The 16,952-nt window shown below is 40.9% G+C and overlaps 1 protein-coding gene across 3 annotated transcripts in view; it reads right to left on the bottom strand.

Annotated features, from left to right (window-relative positions):
• Positions 1-16,952, bottom strand: part of sgip1a (SH3GL interacting endocytic adaptor 1a) — a 61,397-nt gene that overhangs the window by 20,219 nt on the left and 24,226 nt on the right. For all 3 annotated transcript variants that reach the window (XM_070831701.1, XM_070831702.1, XM_070831703.1), the window contains exons 3-9: positions 8,710-8,773; positions 8,077-8,101; positions 7,359-7,421; positions 6,810-6,873; positions 5,783-5,958; positions 1,558-1,569; positions 14-35 (exon numbers count right to left, since the gene is read on the bottom strand). In XM_070831701.1, the coding sequence (XP_070687802.1) occupies positions 14-35; positions 1,558-1,569; positions 5,783-5,958; positions 6,810-6,873; positions 7,359-7,421; positions 8,077-8,101; positions 8,710-8,773 (426 nt within the window). The remainder of the gene's footprint in view (positions 1-13; positions 36-1,557; positions 1,570-5,782; positions 5,959-6,809; positions 6,874-7,358; positions 7,422-8,076; positions 8,102-8,709; positions 8,774-16,952) is intronic.

Genomic DNA, 16,952 nt, shown 5'->3' with positions numbered 1-16,952 from the left:
GGTAGACACTTACTGGATGTGTTCCTTTTCAAACCCTGTAACATGAAAAAAATGTAAAACCTCAAAACCATAAAACTTCAAAAATGTCAACAGCAAGGACTGAATAGCATCAATAGTTGACTATTGTGATACTAAAATCATCATGTACAGTTGTATGTGCTGCACAAGTGTAGCAGGTACACTGAAAAACTAAAAACTGAAAAATAAATCAAATTGTCCTTTAATGATAATAATATTCTGTGTGGTTTCAACAGAACAACAATGTAGGCTGTACAGCAGTGAAGGTCACATGGTTGACTTAATGTGATAAGACCAGAGCAACTAGCTGTCTAGCTACAAGTTACACAGGAGTAGGTGTTACTAACATCCATAGCAAAGGTTGTGCCATCTTGCCAGGATGGTAATACTTTTGTTTCTTTATTAGACAGCAGACAGAAGAGGACCAGGGGTACTGTGGCCCCCAAATGGAAATACTGTACTGCAGTTGTTAAGCAGAAATAAGAAATGTTCTGAAGTTCTGAATCAAATTAATTGTCAACAGGTGAATTTTTTTAGCAGCAGCATTATTGAATGTTTTTTGTGTGCATCTGCCAGCTAAGGTACATGCTGTATGCTAATGCTGATCTGCATGACAGTGATCAATTTGAAGGCTATGTAAATGACACTTCTTATGCTTTATAAAGCCATTCACTGACGACTACACATTCATTGAAACGAAGGTGCAGTTCTGAGTTCAGTTCAGTGTACATCAGATGGAACAGCAAAAATGTCTTATGGATATAGTTTAAATTAAGGGAAGAGAAGTTGCTCCAATAAATAACTCCAAAATTCAATAACAACAACACTGTTAGTACTGCGTTAGAAAATTAAAACTTGATGAACTGCTGCTGCCTGTAGTGGAAATATTGGAAAGCTTTCAAAAACATGCTTTTGAAGTCCAAAGAAGCCACCCCTGGTACTAGAGAGGGTGCGAGGCTGATAAACTTAGAGCGTAAGAAAGTTAGAAGAGAAATGAGTTTTGTTGTTGGAGAGGCAACAGCACAAGAATATTGCCTCTTCAGCTTTGATCCTAAACACCCATGTGTATGTGAGCGCATGTACGAATTCACCATGAAAGGGACACAGAAAGCAGAGAAAGGCAGAGAGCAGATAAGGATAGAGAGGTGGAGGGGAGGGGAAGAGACAGGAGCAGATGAGATGAGAAGACACGGCGATGGGGAGTGACTGAAGTAAGACATCAAAGGGTCCAGCTGTCAAAAGTGCAAATTTTCTCCCACTACAGAGACCAAACTCGAAGCCATTCAAGATGAAAAACAAATATACTAGTGAGCTTCAGAATCTGCAAAAATACATTTAAACATGTATTTATCTGTTTGAATGTTAATGCCAAAACAATTTAGCCATCAGTTTTGACCCATTGCCTCAGGCACTGAACCCACCTACGTATTTTCTCGTATCTAACCAACTCCGAGGGCAAGGTGAGAGGCAAAAGGGCACGAGGAGGATGTGGCATATTTTGAGCCTGACCCCAGGGGGACGGAAGAAACAGACACTTACCGGGCTACGTCTCTGTGACCAGCAAAAAGGAAGAGAGAAGAGATACCTGGTCAGAGAGTGACAAATCAGTAAGGCAGACATCATGTGCATCAGGAGAAGAAGAATTTTGGCCTGGCTGGTGAGATTTGTGGATGACGACGATAGGATGTCCATAAAGAGGACGTTATGTGGTCGTCAGTCGTAGATTTAGTGAGAAAGTGCTTCTGCATCCTCATGTGTTTTAAGATATGTTGAGCACTAAAGCACATAGCTCAATAAGTCACGGATTATGAGACAATTATTATTATTGTTGTTATTGTTAGGAGACAGCTGAGGATGACTTATTCAAACTGATGTGTGTGTTTGTGTTCAAGAAATAAAAGTTCAGCAATTCAAGGTCTTAAGATGAATGAGAATATTTGCCTGAATCTCTTATGTCATCTGTGAACCTGCTGTGACATCCAAAATATCTTGTGGAGCTGATGAAATCACTTCCCTCTCTTCCTCCCTTTATTTTTTATCCTCAACGGTCTCCATCCCCATCCCTTTATTTGATTATTTTTGTAAAAAAAAAAAAAACATTTTTGTTGATCCTTTTGCATTTCCTGTCATTTCCCCGTGTAGTCTCCCATCTGCCCCCTTGGTCTCTTTTAATTTCTGGTGAAATCTCTCCATCTGCCTGCATCACGTCCACCTTGCATCAACCCTCTCTCCCTCCATCCCTCACTCTTGTGCTTGTTCCAGTTGTGCAGTGAGCCATGAGTGATTAAAGTGATGCAACCAGGGGGTGGGACATGCTGGTGGAAGGGATTCATTTCATTGGGTAAACTGGCGCAAGACTTGGCGCAACACTGGCTGACACGACCAATCACTGTCTTCCTGCTGCATGTAAACAGGAAGAACAACAGGAAGTATTCAGAGTCCCACACTGTGACCTTTTAGCCACAGTCAGTCATAAACAATGACCTTTAACACATAAAGAGTTGTGTACAGACGTGCCGATGTTTGAAATGGACAACTCCAAATACAGCTGTGTGGAATCAGAGAATGTAATAGAATCAGAAGAACTGCTTTTTTTTGTTTCATTTTTGTAAAGTTGCATCTTTGCTTTTGGTGCTAGAGTAATGACACGTTTTGTAATAGGGTCAGGTCATATCTGAACTGAGAGTCCGCTGGGCTGTAAAGTAACGGACATGGCCTGAGGGACCCTCACTGTGTAGACCTGACTGCACAGTGGCTGGCTACACTAATGGCACATATTCTGAAATGTGAAGAATTCATCATAAAAGTAAGATGTTTTTCTCCCAAATCAAGCCTTTCTGGCTGAAGTGCGGGCACACAATAAGACAAGGGAGGAATAAGATGCGATGTAAAACCTCTTGTTTTAAGTTTCTGCCATTTAAACGCCACCCTCGACCTTTTCTTCTCCTCCTCTACTGCTTGTAGTCTTGTTATCTGGAATGAGAGCTGGAAGCTCAAGGCTCCGGAACCAATTAAAATCAGATTTAAGACGTCTTAGTCAGCGGAAACAAGCTAAAAGACAGCGCTCTTGTACTCCAAGTACCTGGGCAAACAAATCAACATGTGCCATAAAAAATGCTGAGCAGTCACACACATGCACAGACAGTATAAAGTAAATACCTCCACAAAGAAAGACAAAAAAGAGAAATCACAAATATTGACCATTTGCCCAGTAAATACTGGGCCAATAATAGAGCCTAAAGTTATTACACACTGGCTCGATATCTTGCTTCTTTTAGTTAGCCTATTTTCAACAACACAGAGCAGGTTCTATGAGCAAATGCATTCATGAGCAAGCAGTAAGTATTAAATGGGATGAAAGTAAAAAAGATCCAAACACAACAGCATGCGAAGCAAAGGCTTACCGGACTCCTCTACAGAGGTTAGCATCATTACAGGCAGCGAGGGAACGAGAGATAAGAGAGAAATAAAAAGAAAAGAGGGGTGGAATAGTTAGAAGACTAGAGGTGGAAGCATATTAACAATGGCAAAGCAAAGCATCTGTGTACAATGTAGGCAGTCATCTAGGTCAGCCGTAATCATTAATACAGACAGATAAAGCTGGTGCACTACTATGACTGTTCACTGCGTTCAGTCAACCCTTCATCCCTCCGCCCACACATTACCCACTACTCCTCCTAACATGATGTGAGCACCGACTGCCGGCTACGGTTTTCTGTGAAATAAGCCGTTAACCTGCATTATCATGCCCCTTTCACGAGCTTGTGTACATATGAATGATTCATGCAGAATATGATAATACCACATAAATTAGGCACATGCAGTCGGCAAAATTCAACACTCTAGGTATCTAGGTGTGTATAACCTGTACGTATACCTGCATGTGTTTCAGAGCTGAGGTAAAAGCATCTAGAGCCGGAGCATCAGAGTGTGGAGTCTCAGTTATTAATCGAGGGAATCTCAATGATATTCAAATGGCTGCGAGCTGTTGACAAGTGTGAGCCTTGTTTTTGAAAATAAGAGCAAGTCATAAATGTTTTAGTCTGGGGAAAAAAGATCTTTTTGGATTACTTCAAGGAAAAGAAAAAGCTAGAGAGGTGGCGAGACGCAGTGTTTGCTTTTGGAGGGCTGTTAACATTTGGCCCCTCTTCCTCTTTTCATCAGACCATTTTATTGTTAGTCCATAGTCAAGGTTACCCACAGTTGCCAGGAAATGGGAGTGACTGCGTGACTCATGAAACTTATGTGTGAGGGAAAAGCTCTGCACAAGCAAACATGATGCTAATTTTAACTGGTAGAGGTGAAAGTGGCAGTTTCATAATCACAACTACGGGCCAGTAATTCCAATGTCATGATCTTTATTAACATTCTGGTGACCTGGCTGCATCATATTAGTTAAACACCCATGCATCTGGATTATACCTAGCTACTGTCTATCACCACAATGCATAGCAGCCCCAAAACCAAATCTGTTATATTATGAAAGCTACACCTAAAACCTATTGTCATTATCGATGAATCTGCTTCTCAATATCATTTACTCAATATCAGGAAAAAATAAAAATGACCTTGAGTTTCTCAGAATCAAGGGTGATGTCTCATAGTACCTATTCTGTCCAAAGATGAAAGGAAAACTGAGAGAAGCAGCAAATTCTCAAATTTAAGATTCTCTAACAATCTATCCATTATCAAAAGTCTTGATGATTGATTTTCTGTCGACTGACTAGTAGACAAAACTTAAAATGGGAAAAAAAACAACCAGTCTCCACGCACGTGCACAAAACCATTACAAACATGGAAAGACCTTCACACCTGATCGGGTTAACGGAGCCAGCGGGTGAACACACGGAGGCTCGGTTAAATTATTGAGTCCAGAAGCTCAAATGACCACAAGCAATCTCGCAGCACAGCAGACGGACACACCGGTTCATTGTGCCCACTTTCCTACCTGAATTATTAAAGGTGGACACCCAAGCTAACTCTCCAGACTGGGGACATAGGGATTGTGGGTAGAAACTAGAAAGGCAGGGGAGGCCAAAGCCTGTTTTGGTGCCCCACTGATAATTACAAGCTGTCTGAAGGGGATGTGCGCTTGGTTTTGGATTCATCAACTGAGCTGCGTCACATCAAACGGGAGCTTCACACCCCGCTATTTGGCAGCGGTACGTCGTCAGATGGTTTCTGTTGTGGTGGAACATCTGTCATGTTTTATATGACAGCGGACTAAACAGGAGAACATTTAGGTCCCTGACAGTGCTGACCAAGTTTCACAAATTAACTATATGGAATTCAAACTTTGATGTAAATTAACTGCCGTCACTTGTTACAGGGGCATAAGGGCTAGGGTTGAAATCAGAGACATTACGCACTTATGCACACAGGCTCATTGAAACAAACTGGTACTGTTGTCACATAAAGACCTAAGAAAAGTGAAGCAGTGTCTCATTTAGAGCTCTGAATCAAAAGTTAGAGCAAAAAGTGGGCTAAGGTAGAATACATATTGTAGAGAGATATAGTTGGTCAGTAGATAATAGCACACAGAAGTGGGAAAAAAAAAAAAATCACATATCACAGACACCATGTGAACAACACGCATGCGCAGCCATACCTGTACACATAAAAAGACCTAACTCAACATAAAAGGCAGTTAAACAGGATGGAGATAAGAAGCTGGAGTGATTTGCAGATGCACACTATAACTATCAGAGCACTAATACATAGCCGACTGTTGATGAAGGTCGTCAGTGGCGTCACAGCTACTCACCAGAGGAGACGGGGACAGGGTTATGTTGCCTATGGAGGCTTTGAGCTCGTCGACCGAGGGCACTGTCGTTACACGATTGGCCGGCAGCGGCTTGATCTTAATTTTGAATTTTTTCCTGTGGTCCTCCTCTCCTTCCGACTCATCAGAGGAAAACAAGTAGGACTTTTTCACAGGAAGTGGGAGCAGAACGTCAAGGAAAGCAAAGATCCTTTTCATGAATAGTTCAGGATTTTGTTCGACATAGCCTTACTACTTGTTTCAATTATTGTCTCACTGCAAAATGTCTCAAACAAAATGAGATCCCTGCATGGCTGTTAAAGTGGATGACCAGTTGAAACCTGAAAATCACTAGTAGATAAATTGACAGCTAAGGCAATTCCAGCCTAGACCTAATACAAATGTCAGCTTAGGTTTGGTGCATGCCTACCTACAGGATTGGGCGTCTCTTTAAATTACCTTCACAGTAGGTTGACCATTTGTTGTGATGGTTTTACTGTATTCATCACTTGGTTCACATTTTCAGAGAGAAGAGAAGAGAGCACCAACTCAATATGAGCTGACAGTCTGGAGAGTATTGACTGGTTTGGAGAATGTATTGATTAGAATGATATTTCCACATTTCACTTAGAGGTCTGGAGCCTTCTCTGCAACTTCCTGATCACGTCTGGCTTGTCAGTGACTCATTCCTCTAAGGCTGTGTTATGTACTGCACCATATTACCTTTATTTAGATCTTTGTTAATTGGATGTTTTTACACTTTGTTAAGCAGGGGTCGCACGTCATCAGCGTTACACGTCTAGTGGATTTTTTTTGTCTTTGGATTTCTCCGTAAAACACGAGGATATGAGGAGGGAAGGAGGAGGGAGATCTACTGCACAAGCTGATCTCCTATCAGTGTGCACCAATTTAACAAATCCTGTACTAACAACGGAAGCAATGCGTTGTTAGTGAGCCAAAGTAACTTGTCAGAGATAAAATAAGACGAAATAATTCTGTCAAATGACAAATCAAGCAGTGGTGAGGATATCTGCCTCTTCTGACTCCTCATCAGGTCTGATGCTGTAGCCCTCTTCATCCACCTCAGGGGAGTTCTGAAACACAAAGTGACTTAGTGTGAATCTCTTTCAATGTCTGTGTGACGTTATTAGTAACACACTGCTGTGATAGCAGTTGTATTGAAATAAAATTGAAATAGAAACAGCAGTTGGTTTAAAGAGCATTGACATATTCAGACAAATCATACTGAGACTTCCAGTCATATTAATGGCTAAGATCCCTCCTTAATGAAACATGACCAAATGCATATTGACAAAGTCATAATCTGGATCTAAATTATAAGCAAAATAATTGATAAATGATAATGATGATAATTGTTAAACCCATCAACCAGCTGTAGCCACTTTTAACATGCATTGTACACAAATTTGTCAATAGTACATTGATTTTACAATAACATGGATCAATAATATAGGCTGGTTTAATGCAAATGAAAACAAAGCAGCAGTGAGTTGGTGCCGACCAAGTGGAAACACATCAAAGCACAAAATAAAGAGTTAACATTCAAACTGTTACTTACATATCTGTCCCAGTCGATATCTCCATAGAAGCCATTAGGGGCCCCGTTGGTCTTCTTCTGAGACTGAGAAGAGACAGTTTGATTAAAATCCCACCAGACAGTCGATGTGTTTCTATGTAAGCTACTGTTCAGTGGAAGTATAGTGCAGCTAATTCTGCCCTATAAACCTTGATACTGTGTACTCTGGATGATATGTCACATGAGATTGTCCCACGCTTCCTCATTTTCCTGTTATGGGCCCTCATTTATTGACCGTTTTGTCCCTTTGTGGACATAATAAATATAATTTTAAGGAATTTCTGAGACTGTTTTCTGCAAAGCAAAATGAAACTCTGCTTGGTCACTAATGATCTGATGATGACGATGATTCTCGTTATTATCCAACATGCCACAAATAGTCAGTACTGAATAATATTCTGGATAAAATCTTAAAATCCAGGTCTCTTCAAGCTACCCCCTAGATCTCAGGGGGGAAGAATGGACAGGGATGTGTATCACCAGTCTAAGCTCTAAGTTCTAAGCAAACTACTCTAGAGGTTAGTCTACTCTAAAGGAGCAGAGACTAGAGTTCAGTACCGAGTCAACCTCTTGGGAATCCTGACAAGTGGAGAGAACACAGAAAATAAATGATTTCCTCCAGTAATACACATGCAGTGTAAATAATAATTTACAAATGAATAAGTTGGCTGTTACATATTAAGCATTTTCCGTTACTTACACCGCCATCTCTGTCTGGGGACCCCCTGTGAGGATTTAAAGAAGAAGAGAGAAAAAGGGACAGCATGAAAGTCACTTAAAATGTGAGCTCCTCATTTTGACTTCAAGTGCTTTGCTAATTAGTCGAGCTGAAATCTTTAAAAAGCGCTATTCAAGTAAAACCTTTTCACACCGCCATACCCACACACTTATTCACTCACACAAGCCTTTTACAGTAAATCCAAGAGTGTCATGTACAGTTACAAACTGGCTCAACACCCCTGGAAACCTGTCACACTTTGGCTCTCTGCAAGCTGACAAATACGGTACAATGTACAATATAACTGACTGGTAGACACTTCAGCTGTGCATGTTAATGGACACAACAGTCTTCATGTGACAAGACCTGTACTTTAAACTAATCCTGCAATTTGTCTTACTTATTCTAATCCTTTCATTCTGCTGTAATATATATATGGCACCTGCTGCCATATCTCAATTTCTCCTCTTAAAATTACTCATTCCATTTCAGGAGGTTTCAGCCAGCTCTCGGCTCCACTGCACAGCATCGGTGTAAACATGCTCAGCGGTGGAACGACTGACGTGCTCTATGTTTGGATCACACAGTTGACCAGGAGGGAGGATCAGGACTTACGTGGAGTCATTGTCTTTCTCTTTCTTCCGTATACCAAAGGCCTTCCTGGTACGTTTTTTCAATCCTGAGGGGGGAAAAAAAAAGGGAAAAGGGTGAATTATTACATGAAGAGACACCAAAGGCATGACTAAAAGGTGCAGTCTGTGGGTGGGTTAAAGGTTAGGGGCGGTCAGTTGTCCTGCATGCATCATCCAGGAGATAAAAGGTGACGGTTTTTATGTATTATTGAGTGACTGTCTGCATCACAGTGAAGGCAAACACCATCTTTTAGAAATAAAAATGTGCTCATGGTCATTGCAGATGAACAGGCAGCCTTGCGATTCTCAAGGCATGTTTTTGGGACTGAAAATTCATTAGCAATGCAAAAATCAATGCCCCAAGAATTTAGCAAGGATACTTTAAAGAGCTGTGGAGCACAGAGGAACCTACTGCAGGTCACACAGCAGATAATACCAAGGGATCGGATCTCCAGCTGCTCACTGACCAACAGTACAAATAAAGACTGTATCCTTAAAGCAACAAAAGTCTGAAAGTGCATTTTGGCCTTTTGGGGGAAAAACGCCTTAAATACAACCTTTGAGCTCTGAAAAAGACACTAACGTTCTCCTGTATATAAAGTGGATTGTATGGACAGTTGCCAGTTGAGTGCAAGCACGACAAAACCAACATTCAAAAGGAAAAGGAGAAGTAGTCCATCTGCACAATGAATACTGTAACTGCCAAAAAACTGCCAAGCATGATGCGGTTTCATATGTTCTAGCTTGTCACATAATCTTCTCCAACAACAACTCAAGCTCCGCCACACTGATATGTTTCAGCTCTCCTGATTAGCTTCATGTTTGAAAAAATAAATATCCAATCAGATCATGTCCTTTTCCCTTTGGAGGAAGTTCAATTGCAATCCATCTCTAGTTGACTCAGCTTTAGTATCATTAAATGTACCCATTGTACTTTACAATTATGCCCAACAGACAAATCTCAAAAGCTCCTGGCTCATTCTTACCCCAGATGAAAGCCCAGTTGTCTCCCTCCATTTGTTTTCAGATAATTTCTCGACACTCATTCTTCCTCGTCTTTGTCTGTTTGTGAACTCATCACATCACCTCATGACCAACCCCACTCTTCCTCATACCACATGCGGACGCACACTGAGCCTCAGAGCAGGAACCTGATGCTACCTCCTGCTAACCCACACACACATGAAAACACACACACACACACATACACACACGCACAGACAAGGTATCATGATCCTGTTCTTGATCTGTGTCTGGTACTCAAATTCAACACCTGTGACTCCACTCATGAATTAAAGACAAACTTTTTTTTTTTTCTTTCTTACATTTCATACAATTGTTTTACTACACTAATCTTTGCACCTGCACGGCTGCGGTCAAAATGGGGAATTGATCCAGACAGGCCTGCTGGCCACAAGGAGTCTCACCCAGAAATACCCTTTTATTGATTCTGTTAAAATATCTCGCCTTGAATACGATGAACAGTCACAAATCAATAAATCAAATACACGCCCCACTGCAGAGGAAAAGCATTCACATGCATTAAAAATGCAGCCACATTCATAAACACAAAGGCTTGTCCTTGTACACGCGAACGTAGGCACAAATGTTCCCGGAAAATTTTTTAGAGCTTATGCAGAGACATGCACACACCTCAAGAAACAGATCTTGATAAATATTCATGGGTACTAGATCAGGTGCTAGAAAGCAGCACCAGTTTCAACATCTCTATAAAAGCTATCAACATCATTACTCAGAGGCGAATAATTAGATAAAATCAAACATACAATGTGTGAGATGCATGAAAAAAAAATACATAAATATAAATAAAATAAAATTTCTTCTAATGATGTGTAAAGGCAATATGTCTGACAAGTTGGACGGTGAAATATCAGTGCTAAAATGTAAAAGCAACAGCTGTGGCCTTGAAAGAGGCAATGGCAAACCAAAAACAGTATTTTTTTTTCAGAACAATACTTTAGGGAGAGTGCTGAAACTATCACACTGTGTGGGTGTTTGTGGCTGCGTATGTGTTGCGTGTTTTGTCATTCTGTTTGCACACTTGTGCACACATTCAGACGCCTCCTCCCCATTACAGAGATCAACTTTTCCCACCTAAAGTACAGAAGCTTCGTTGCTATAAAGCCAGACTGAGGATTAATTCTTTCATTCTGTGGCAGTTTCCCCTCTTTCTGGTCTTGATGAGGCAGCTGACAGAGAGAGCTCAGTATGAGGACGCAGTGTGCTCTCTCAGTCTGTAGGGTAATACAGAGAAGGAGCTTAAAGTGTCCCTTCAGCAGCTGTTCAACAAAACCAAAGTTTCAGCACTGACTGAGTCCGTTTTCTAAACTGCTGCTTCAAATCTTGTGTTTATTTACAGTATTAATTTTCTGCTGAATGCCATTAGAAGCATTTTTCTCCCTGTGGTGACCCAAAACCTGGATGTTTAGAATTATCCTCCATGATAATGTCTGGTTTTCTTCATCCTCTTTAAGCACCATGCTCTCATCATCATCATCTTATTCACTCTAGGCACCGCCGAGGCGTACCAACTTTAACTGATTTAAGAATCTGAGCCATGTCGGTTTTTAAACCGCACTCTCATTTCAGCACTCTGTATCTATTTAAATGTGTTTTTAACGCGCTTCTTTAAGCTGCCATCTTGTTTCAGGCTGAAACTTGATGTCCTCAATAAATACCTTTCTATATTTCTTGCCCCTTTATTGGCCCCTCTTCTTTTTCTTTCCTTAGGTTTGTTTCCCTCTCCTGTGACTCCAGCATTGCCCCCAAGCAAGAGCTGACAGGTTTACAGCTGTGCTAATGAAAGAGTGTTTTGTGTGTGTGTGTGTGTGTGTGTGTGTGTTTGGATGTGGCAGTGTGAACGTGGTAGCTGTACCCTGGCTACAGCAAGTTTGCCTTCTGCATTATGTGAGATTACAAGCTTCATTAATATTTCACTTTATTTTTATTGTCTTTTTTGTCCTTTTGTTTCCCCAGTTCAGTTTTTTTTTTTTCATTTTATTGGCTTGTTGAGTTTTATATTAAGAAAAGTAAAAAAAAAAACCCAAAAAAGCAGCATGTAGAGATCCAGCAATCTGCCTTCTTGCCTTATGACGTATCTGTTCTTAATGCAGTTTCATTAATTCTACATTTATTTATTCAGTTTGGGACACTCATGATACAAATTACAAAACAGAATAATGTAAACTAATTCTTCAGATCATTCCAAAGTATAATATTTTAATCTTTTTACATACAAAGACCAGAACAGATGAGATACTTTGACATTGTATTCACACACAATTCAACTGACCAGTGAAACTTACTAATGATAAAATGGATTACAATTTGATGTCCAGAGTACAGCAGGACCTAAATCTGATTGGATGACGTTGATGTGAAAGAAAACATGAACGTCTATGGCAGGGGTTAATTAGCAGCGAAGGAAATAACAGAGCGTGCGGTACACAGTGTTTAATGACTTAATGGCTTCCGTTCAGAGGGATGCTAGCACAAGTGCTAACGTAATTAGCGGTCTCTTCTCAAGACACAGTAATGTAATTCTAGGAAAAGCCAAATGACATGAAGCCAAACAGGACAGGACACTGCCAAACCTAAAAAAAGAAAAAAAACTGCCTGACAACTGAAGAGCAACAGTACACTGATAAGAGTTTCAGTTTCAGAACCTATAGAAAGAACACAAAGCCATTTCTTTTTCTAGTGTGTCTGTGGGACTTATTTGCAGAGTAATGTTTCTCTGGTCTATGTATAGAATTTAGAGTCTGGGCTTCAGGATAATCTTGGAGGAGTGGGAAGCTAACTTTAGAAAGGGTCTCATGAAGTGAAAACACACTCGCAACAGGAGGAACACCACCCCGAGCAGCAGAGAGTGTATTATTATTATCATAATAATAACTCTGTGAGGTCCACTGCTCAGCCCACAGGAAGAGGTTGGCACTAACAAGCCTTCAATAAAGAGAACCTAGAAATGTTGAGACACAGCAATTAAACCTTTCTCCCATTACTAAATTGAGTGAATGTGCACATTAGCTCGCTGCAAGCTTTCGCCGTCAGGATGCAGATTTACACCTGGGAGCTGATTAATCAAAACAAACTGGTGCTGCATGGCGTTAGCTTTTAATGAAACTCAAATTGAGTGTCACTTGCATATGCTTTTGAGGGAGGGTAAAACATTTTTGTTTTCCAGAAAGCGAGTCTGAGAAGATCAACTTTGAAAGCAGTCCTTTAATTCAAAAGCTATCTAGAAAATACTTCAAATATTACTGCATCTAGGCCAAGTTACGCTGGGCTATTTTATCAGGCAGGAAGCCTTAATAAGTCCATTAGTGTTGCTGTATGGCTGCATGTCCATCTGTGTTTGTTTGTTAATCCTGCCCTGGTGAATAAAGCAGCAGTTGGTTATCTTAGTGAAATCTGAGTGACCATTTACCCCCCCTCATCTACAGGCGAACGAAATTGATATAACTGATGTTGGAGGTAAATTGTTCTCAAATTTCAGCTCTCAAATGAAATTTCTTGCAGCAAATTGTTACACAGTCACACACAGTTGCACGTGTATGTTACAGCACACACCCACTGAAACACACCTTTCTTTTCTTTTTAAAACTCTACTCAAGCAGAGCAGAGGCCGTTTAACAAGTTGCTCCAAAGGGGGAAGAGATGAAGAGGCTCTACTGGCCAACCGACAAAACACACACACACACACACACACACACACACACACACACACACACACACACACACACACACACACACACACACACACACACACACACACACACACACACACACACACACACACACACACACACACACACACACACACACACACACACACACACACACACACAAATACACAGCTTGTGCTGCCAGCCACAGCAGAGCAGAGCAGGCCAGGCCACTCCAAACTCTGGATGGGAGACCTGTGCTGCTGTGCATAATAAGTAGCGAGGACAATAATATGCCATTGAGATCTAGAGGCAGAAGACTAGGATGGTTTTGGTAAAAACACTGATGTTTACGACTTTTTAATACTAATTCTAATATGAGAGCGTTCAGTTGACTTCTTAAATCCTGTGTAGTACACATGACATCAGAGCGTGACGTAAGAGCATGTTTAGTTGGGAGAAAGGCAGAGAGAATTAAAGCGTGAAGACGGTGCGTTGGGTTGTTCTGGGTATTGAGTCAAGCTGTTGACTACGCTCGAGGAGAAGCATGTGGATCCACAGGCAGGCAGGTTAGCAGACAAGGAGACAAGTAATTAGTAGAAAAGGACATAGGCTGGTGAGCTCATAAATAAGCAGACAGAAAAAAAAAAAAAAAACACAGAGCAGACAGACAGGCTGTATGAAACAGTGAGTCGACAAGGAGGCCGGATGACTGACATGCAGTAACGAACAGAGTGATAGACAGGCACTGAAAACGGGAGGTTTAAAAGGCTCTTTCATTGGAGTGAGTCATCCATCCTCCTGGCCCTGAGAGGCACGAGGAGGAGGAGGAGGAGGACGCAGGTGAAGAAAGAAAAGCTGCTCAAGACTGGCAAATACACCAACAATGACCTCGCAATGATGCTGAGGCTGAAAAATGCTCCAAGACCATGAGCAGATGCGTGATGTGTAGCCATGTGAAAGCAGCCTCCATTTTATTTCATGCTCTGTTTTGGCAAATCATGCATGGAGCAGAAAATTAGAGATAGAAAAAAAAAAAAGCAGGCGAGACTGTGGATAAATGTTATTATTTACTTCTTCACCTTTACTATGATAAGCCGACAAAAAACATATTCTTCTTTGCAGCACCTACTATGCTGCACACTCACAATCAACCTTAAACATATGAAGCAGCATGTCTTAAGAATTAATTTATGGAGAGAGATGTCAACTCATTTCAGTGACACAAACATTTACACAAACACAGTTTCATCGACACAAACAAGGCAGTGCACATAAAATCATTCGGAGGCTCCCACTGCTGCATCTCTCTCCTGCCACAGGAAGGAAGAGAGCCATTTATTCAGTCTCCGCCTACATTTTCTTTGCTAGTCTCAGGACTTCAGTCACCACTTCTCTAATGTCACTGCCTCTACGGAGAATCTGACAAAAGTGGCCAAGAGGAGAGAGGCTGACTGAGGAAAAGGCTCCCCTGTCTCATTACCTGGCAGCACAAACACAAAGCTAGGGAGGGGCACAGGAGAACCTCCAGCAAGGGCCATCAACAGCCATCACCTTCAGCCTCACTGTGTTTAAGTGAAAGAGCCTGTGTCAGTGTGGCAGAGGAAAGACAAAGAGATGGTGTCAGTTTGCGTTTGTGCCCGTGGATGCTAAATTTAGGCCGTGATTGTACTGTCCAGGTGGCTGCACTGTGAGCCATCAGCTGTAACACTTGCAGTAACACAACACAAACGCACATTAGAAATTGGATGGTACTTGTCTGTTTTGCTACACAGATGCACCTTTTAGAGAAAAAAAAAAAAAAAAAAAAAAGAGATGTTTCATTGAGTGACGTCACCCACCTCTAAGGAAAGTGGGTCAGGGCCAGAAACCATATAGCAGCATGCTGCCAGTTGGTGCAGAGATGAACAAAAGATGTTTAAAAATGCCAGAACGGTAGTGGTTCATCCATCTGTGCACTTGCTGTTTCCACTCTACACCTAAAATGTTGTTTATTTATGCTTATTTTTATTCTCATATGGAAGGATAAATAGCATAATAATAAAAAAATTAGAATAATAAAAAGCATAAGCATTTAATGTACAGACAAGTCAGCAATTGAGGATTATTATCATTAACCTATGGATTATTTATTTGAATAAGTTGATTAAAATAGTTAAGTTAAAGCCACAATCACGGGTTCACTGAGCCCAAGCTGACATCTTTAAAGTGCTTGTTTGTCTGACTATGATATAACAGTTTGGTCAGTTGAAAAAAGTTGAAGTTGAAAGTCACATCTTAAAATTGCCAATATTTACTTTAGTATTTTGACTGTAAGTTGAATGAAAACAAGCATGTCAATTTGGGCTGTGGGCTATAACAAGATTATTAAATTAATGGTTAACTGGCAGATTGATCAACAATGACTATAACTGACAGTTGCAAGCCAAGATGGAACCAGTAAATATTTGGCTAATATTTGACTTCTCACTGTTTTTGCCATTTATCAAATATCAGAATTGTTCTATAATGACTAAATCATTTCAGCACTAGATTAATGTTATAATATACAAAAAGGTACAGCATTCAGTGTAAAATTATCTGCAGCACTTGTCTATCTCCTCTTGCACCCCCCATCATTGTTCTCCATCTCCTCCCCTCACCCTCCCTCAGTCCTGCCTCTATAAACAGCCAGCACTCATGGTTCCCATCCATCCCCAGGCTTCAAATAGCATCCACCAAGGACTGTGTGGCAAATGACCCTGCTGCAAAGCCAACAAAGTGGCTTTTAACATGGATTTTCAGCACAAAGACACCGAGAGAAGATGTATTTTCCAACAGTCTGTCCATTTATTGACACAAGACATTCATAGATCAGAGAGGCAGATATGGGAACCAAGTGCCCTCTCTACCTCAAGCTGGTGTTCAAAGCGCTCAGCTCGTGTCACGGTCTGATACTTCTGCGGTTTCCTACGATGCCTGCTTGCTCAATACAGACAGCAAATGAATGGTTATTTCTTACCAGATAATGTGAATCGTAATGAAGCTGGGTGCTCGGTGTGCGTCTAGTTTGCAGGATTCAATTAAAGATGCATGCTGTCAAGGTTTAAGCATATCTCTCAAAGCATTAGCAAATCACAAATGTGATTTTAGACTGTTTAGAATCTGCAGGGATCATTGCTCTAAGCTCTTTTTAGAACACTCAGTGCTCATTGTTTTGCTGTCTTTTCCTACATTTACTGACACTGAAAATAATATGAAGCTTCTAAACTTTACACAGAGCTACAGCTTCAGGGCGGCCTATAGTTTACAGGAAACATTTTTTTTTTTTTTTTTTTTAAATACAAGCCCCTTGAAATGGCTCCTGAAAAAAAAAAAAGCAAATGTATGGTGTTGCCAGACTACAGTTGTCAAAACCCCTGCTAGGCCTCTGACTCTCCCCTGGAGACGAGTCCCCAGCTATTTCAGTCATGTCCTCCTATCAAAACAGATCACCACAGCCGCCACTGAAGGGAAAGAACACAAAGCAGAAATTCTCCCTTCTTCTCTCGTCCACATT

Source organism: Pempheris klunzingeri, chromosome 6, assembly GCF_042242105.1.
Source record: "Pempheris klunzingeri isolate RE-2024b chromosome 6, fPemKlu1.hap1, whole genome shotgun sequence".
Taxonomy (NCBI): domain Eukaryota; kingdom Metazoa; phylum Chordata; class Actinopteri; order Acropomatiformes; family Pempheridae; genus Pempheris; species Pempheris klunzingeri.
Note: the sequence above shows the minus strand (reverse complement) of the source record. Positions and strands in the feature narration are given on the sequence as shown.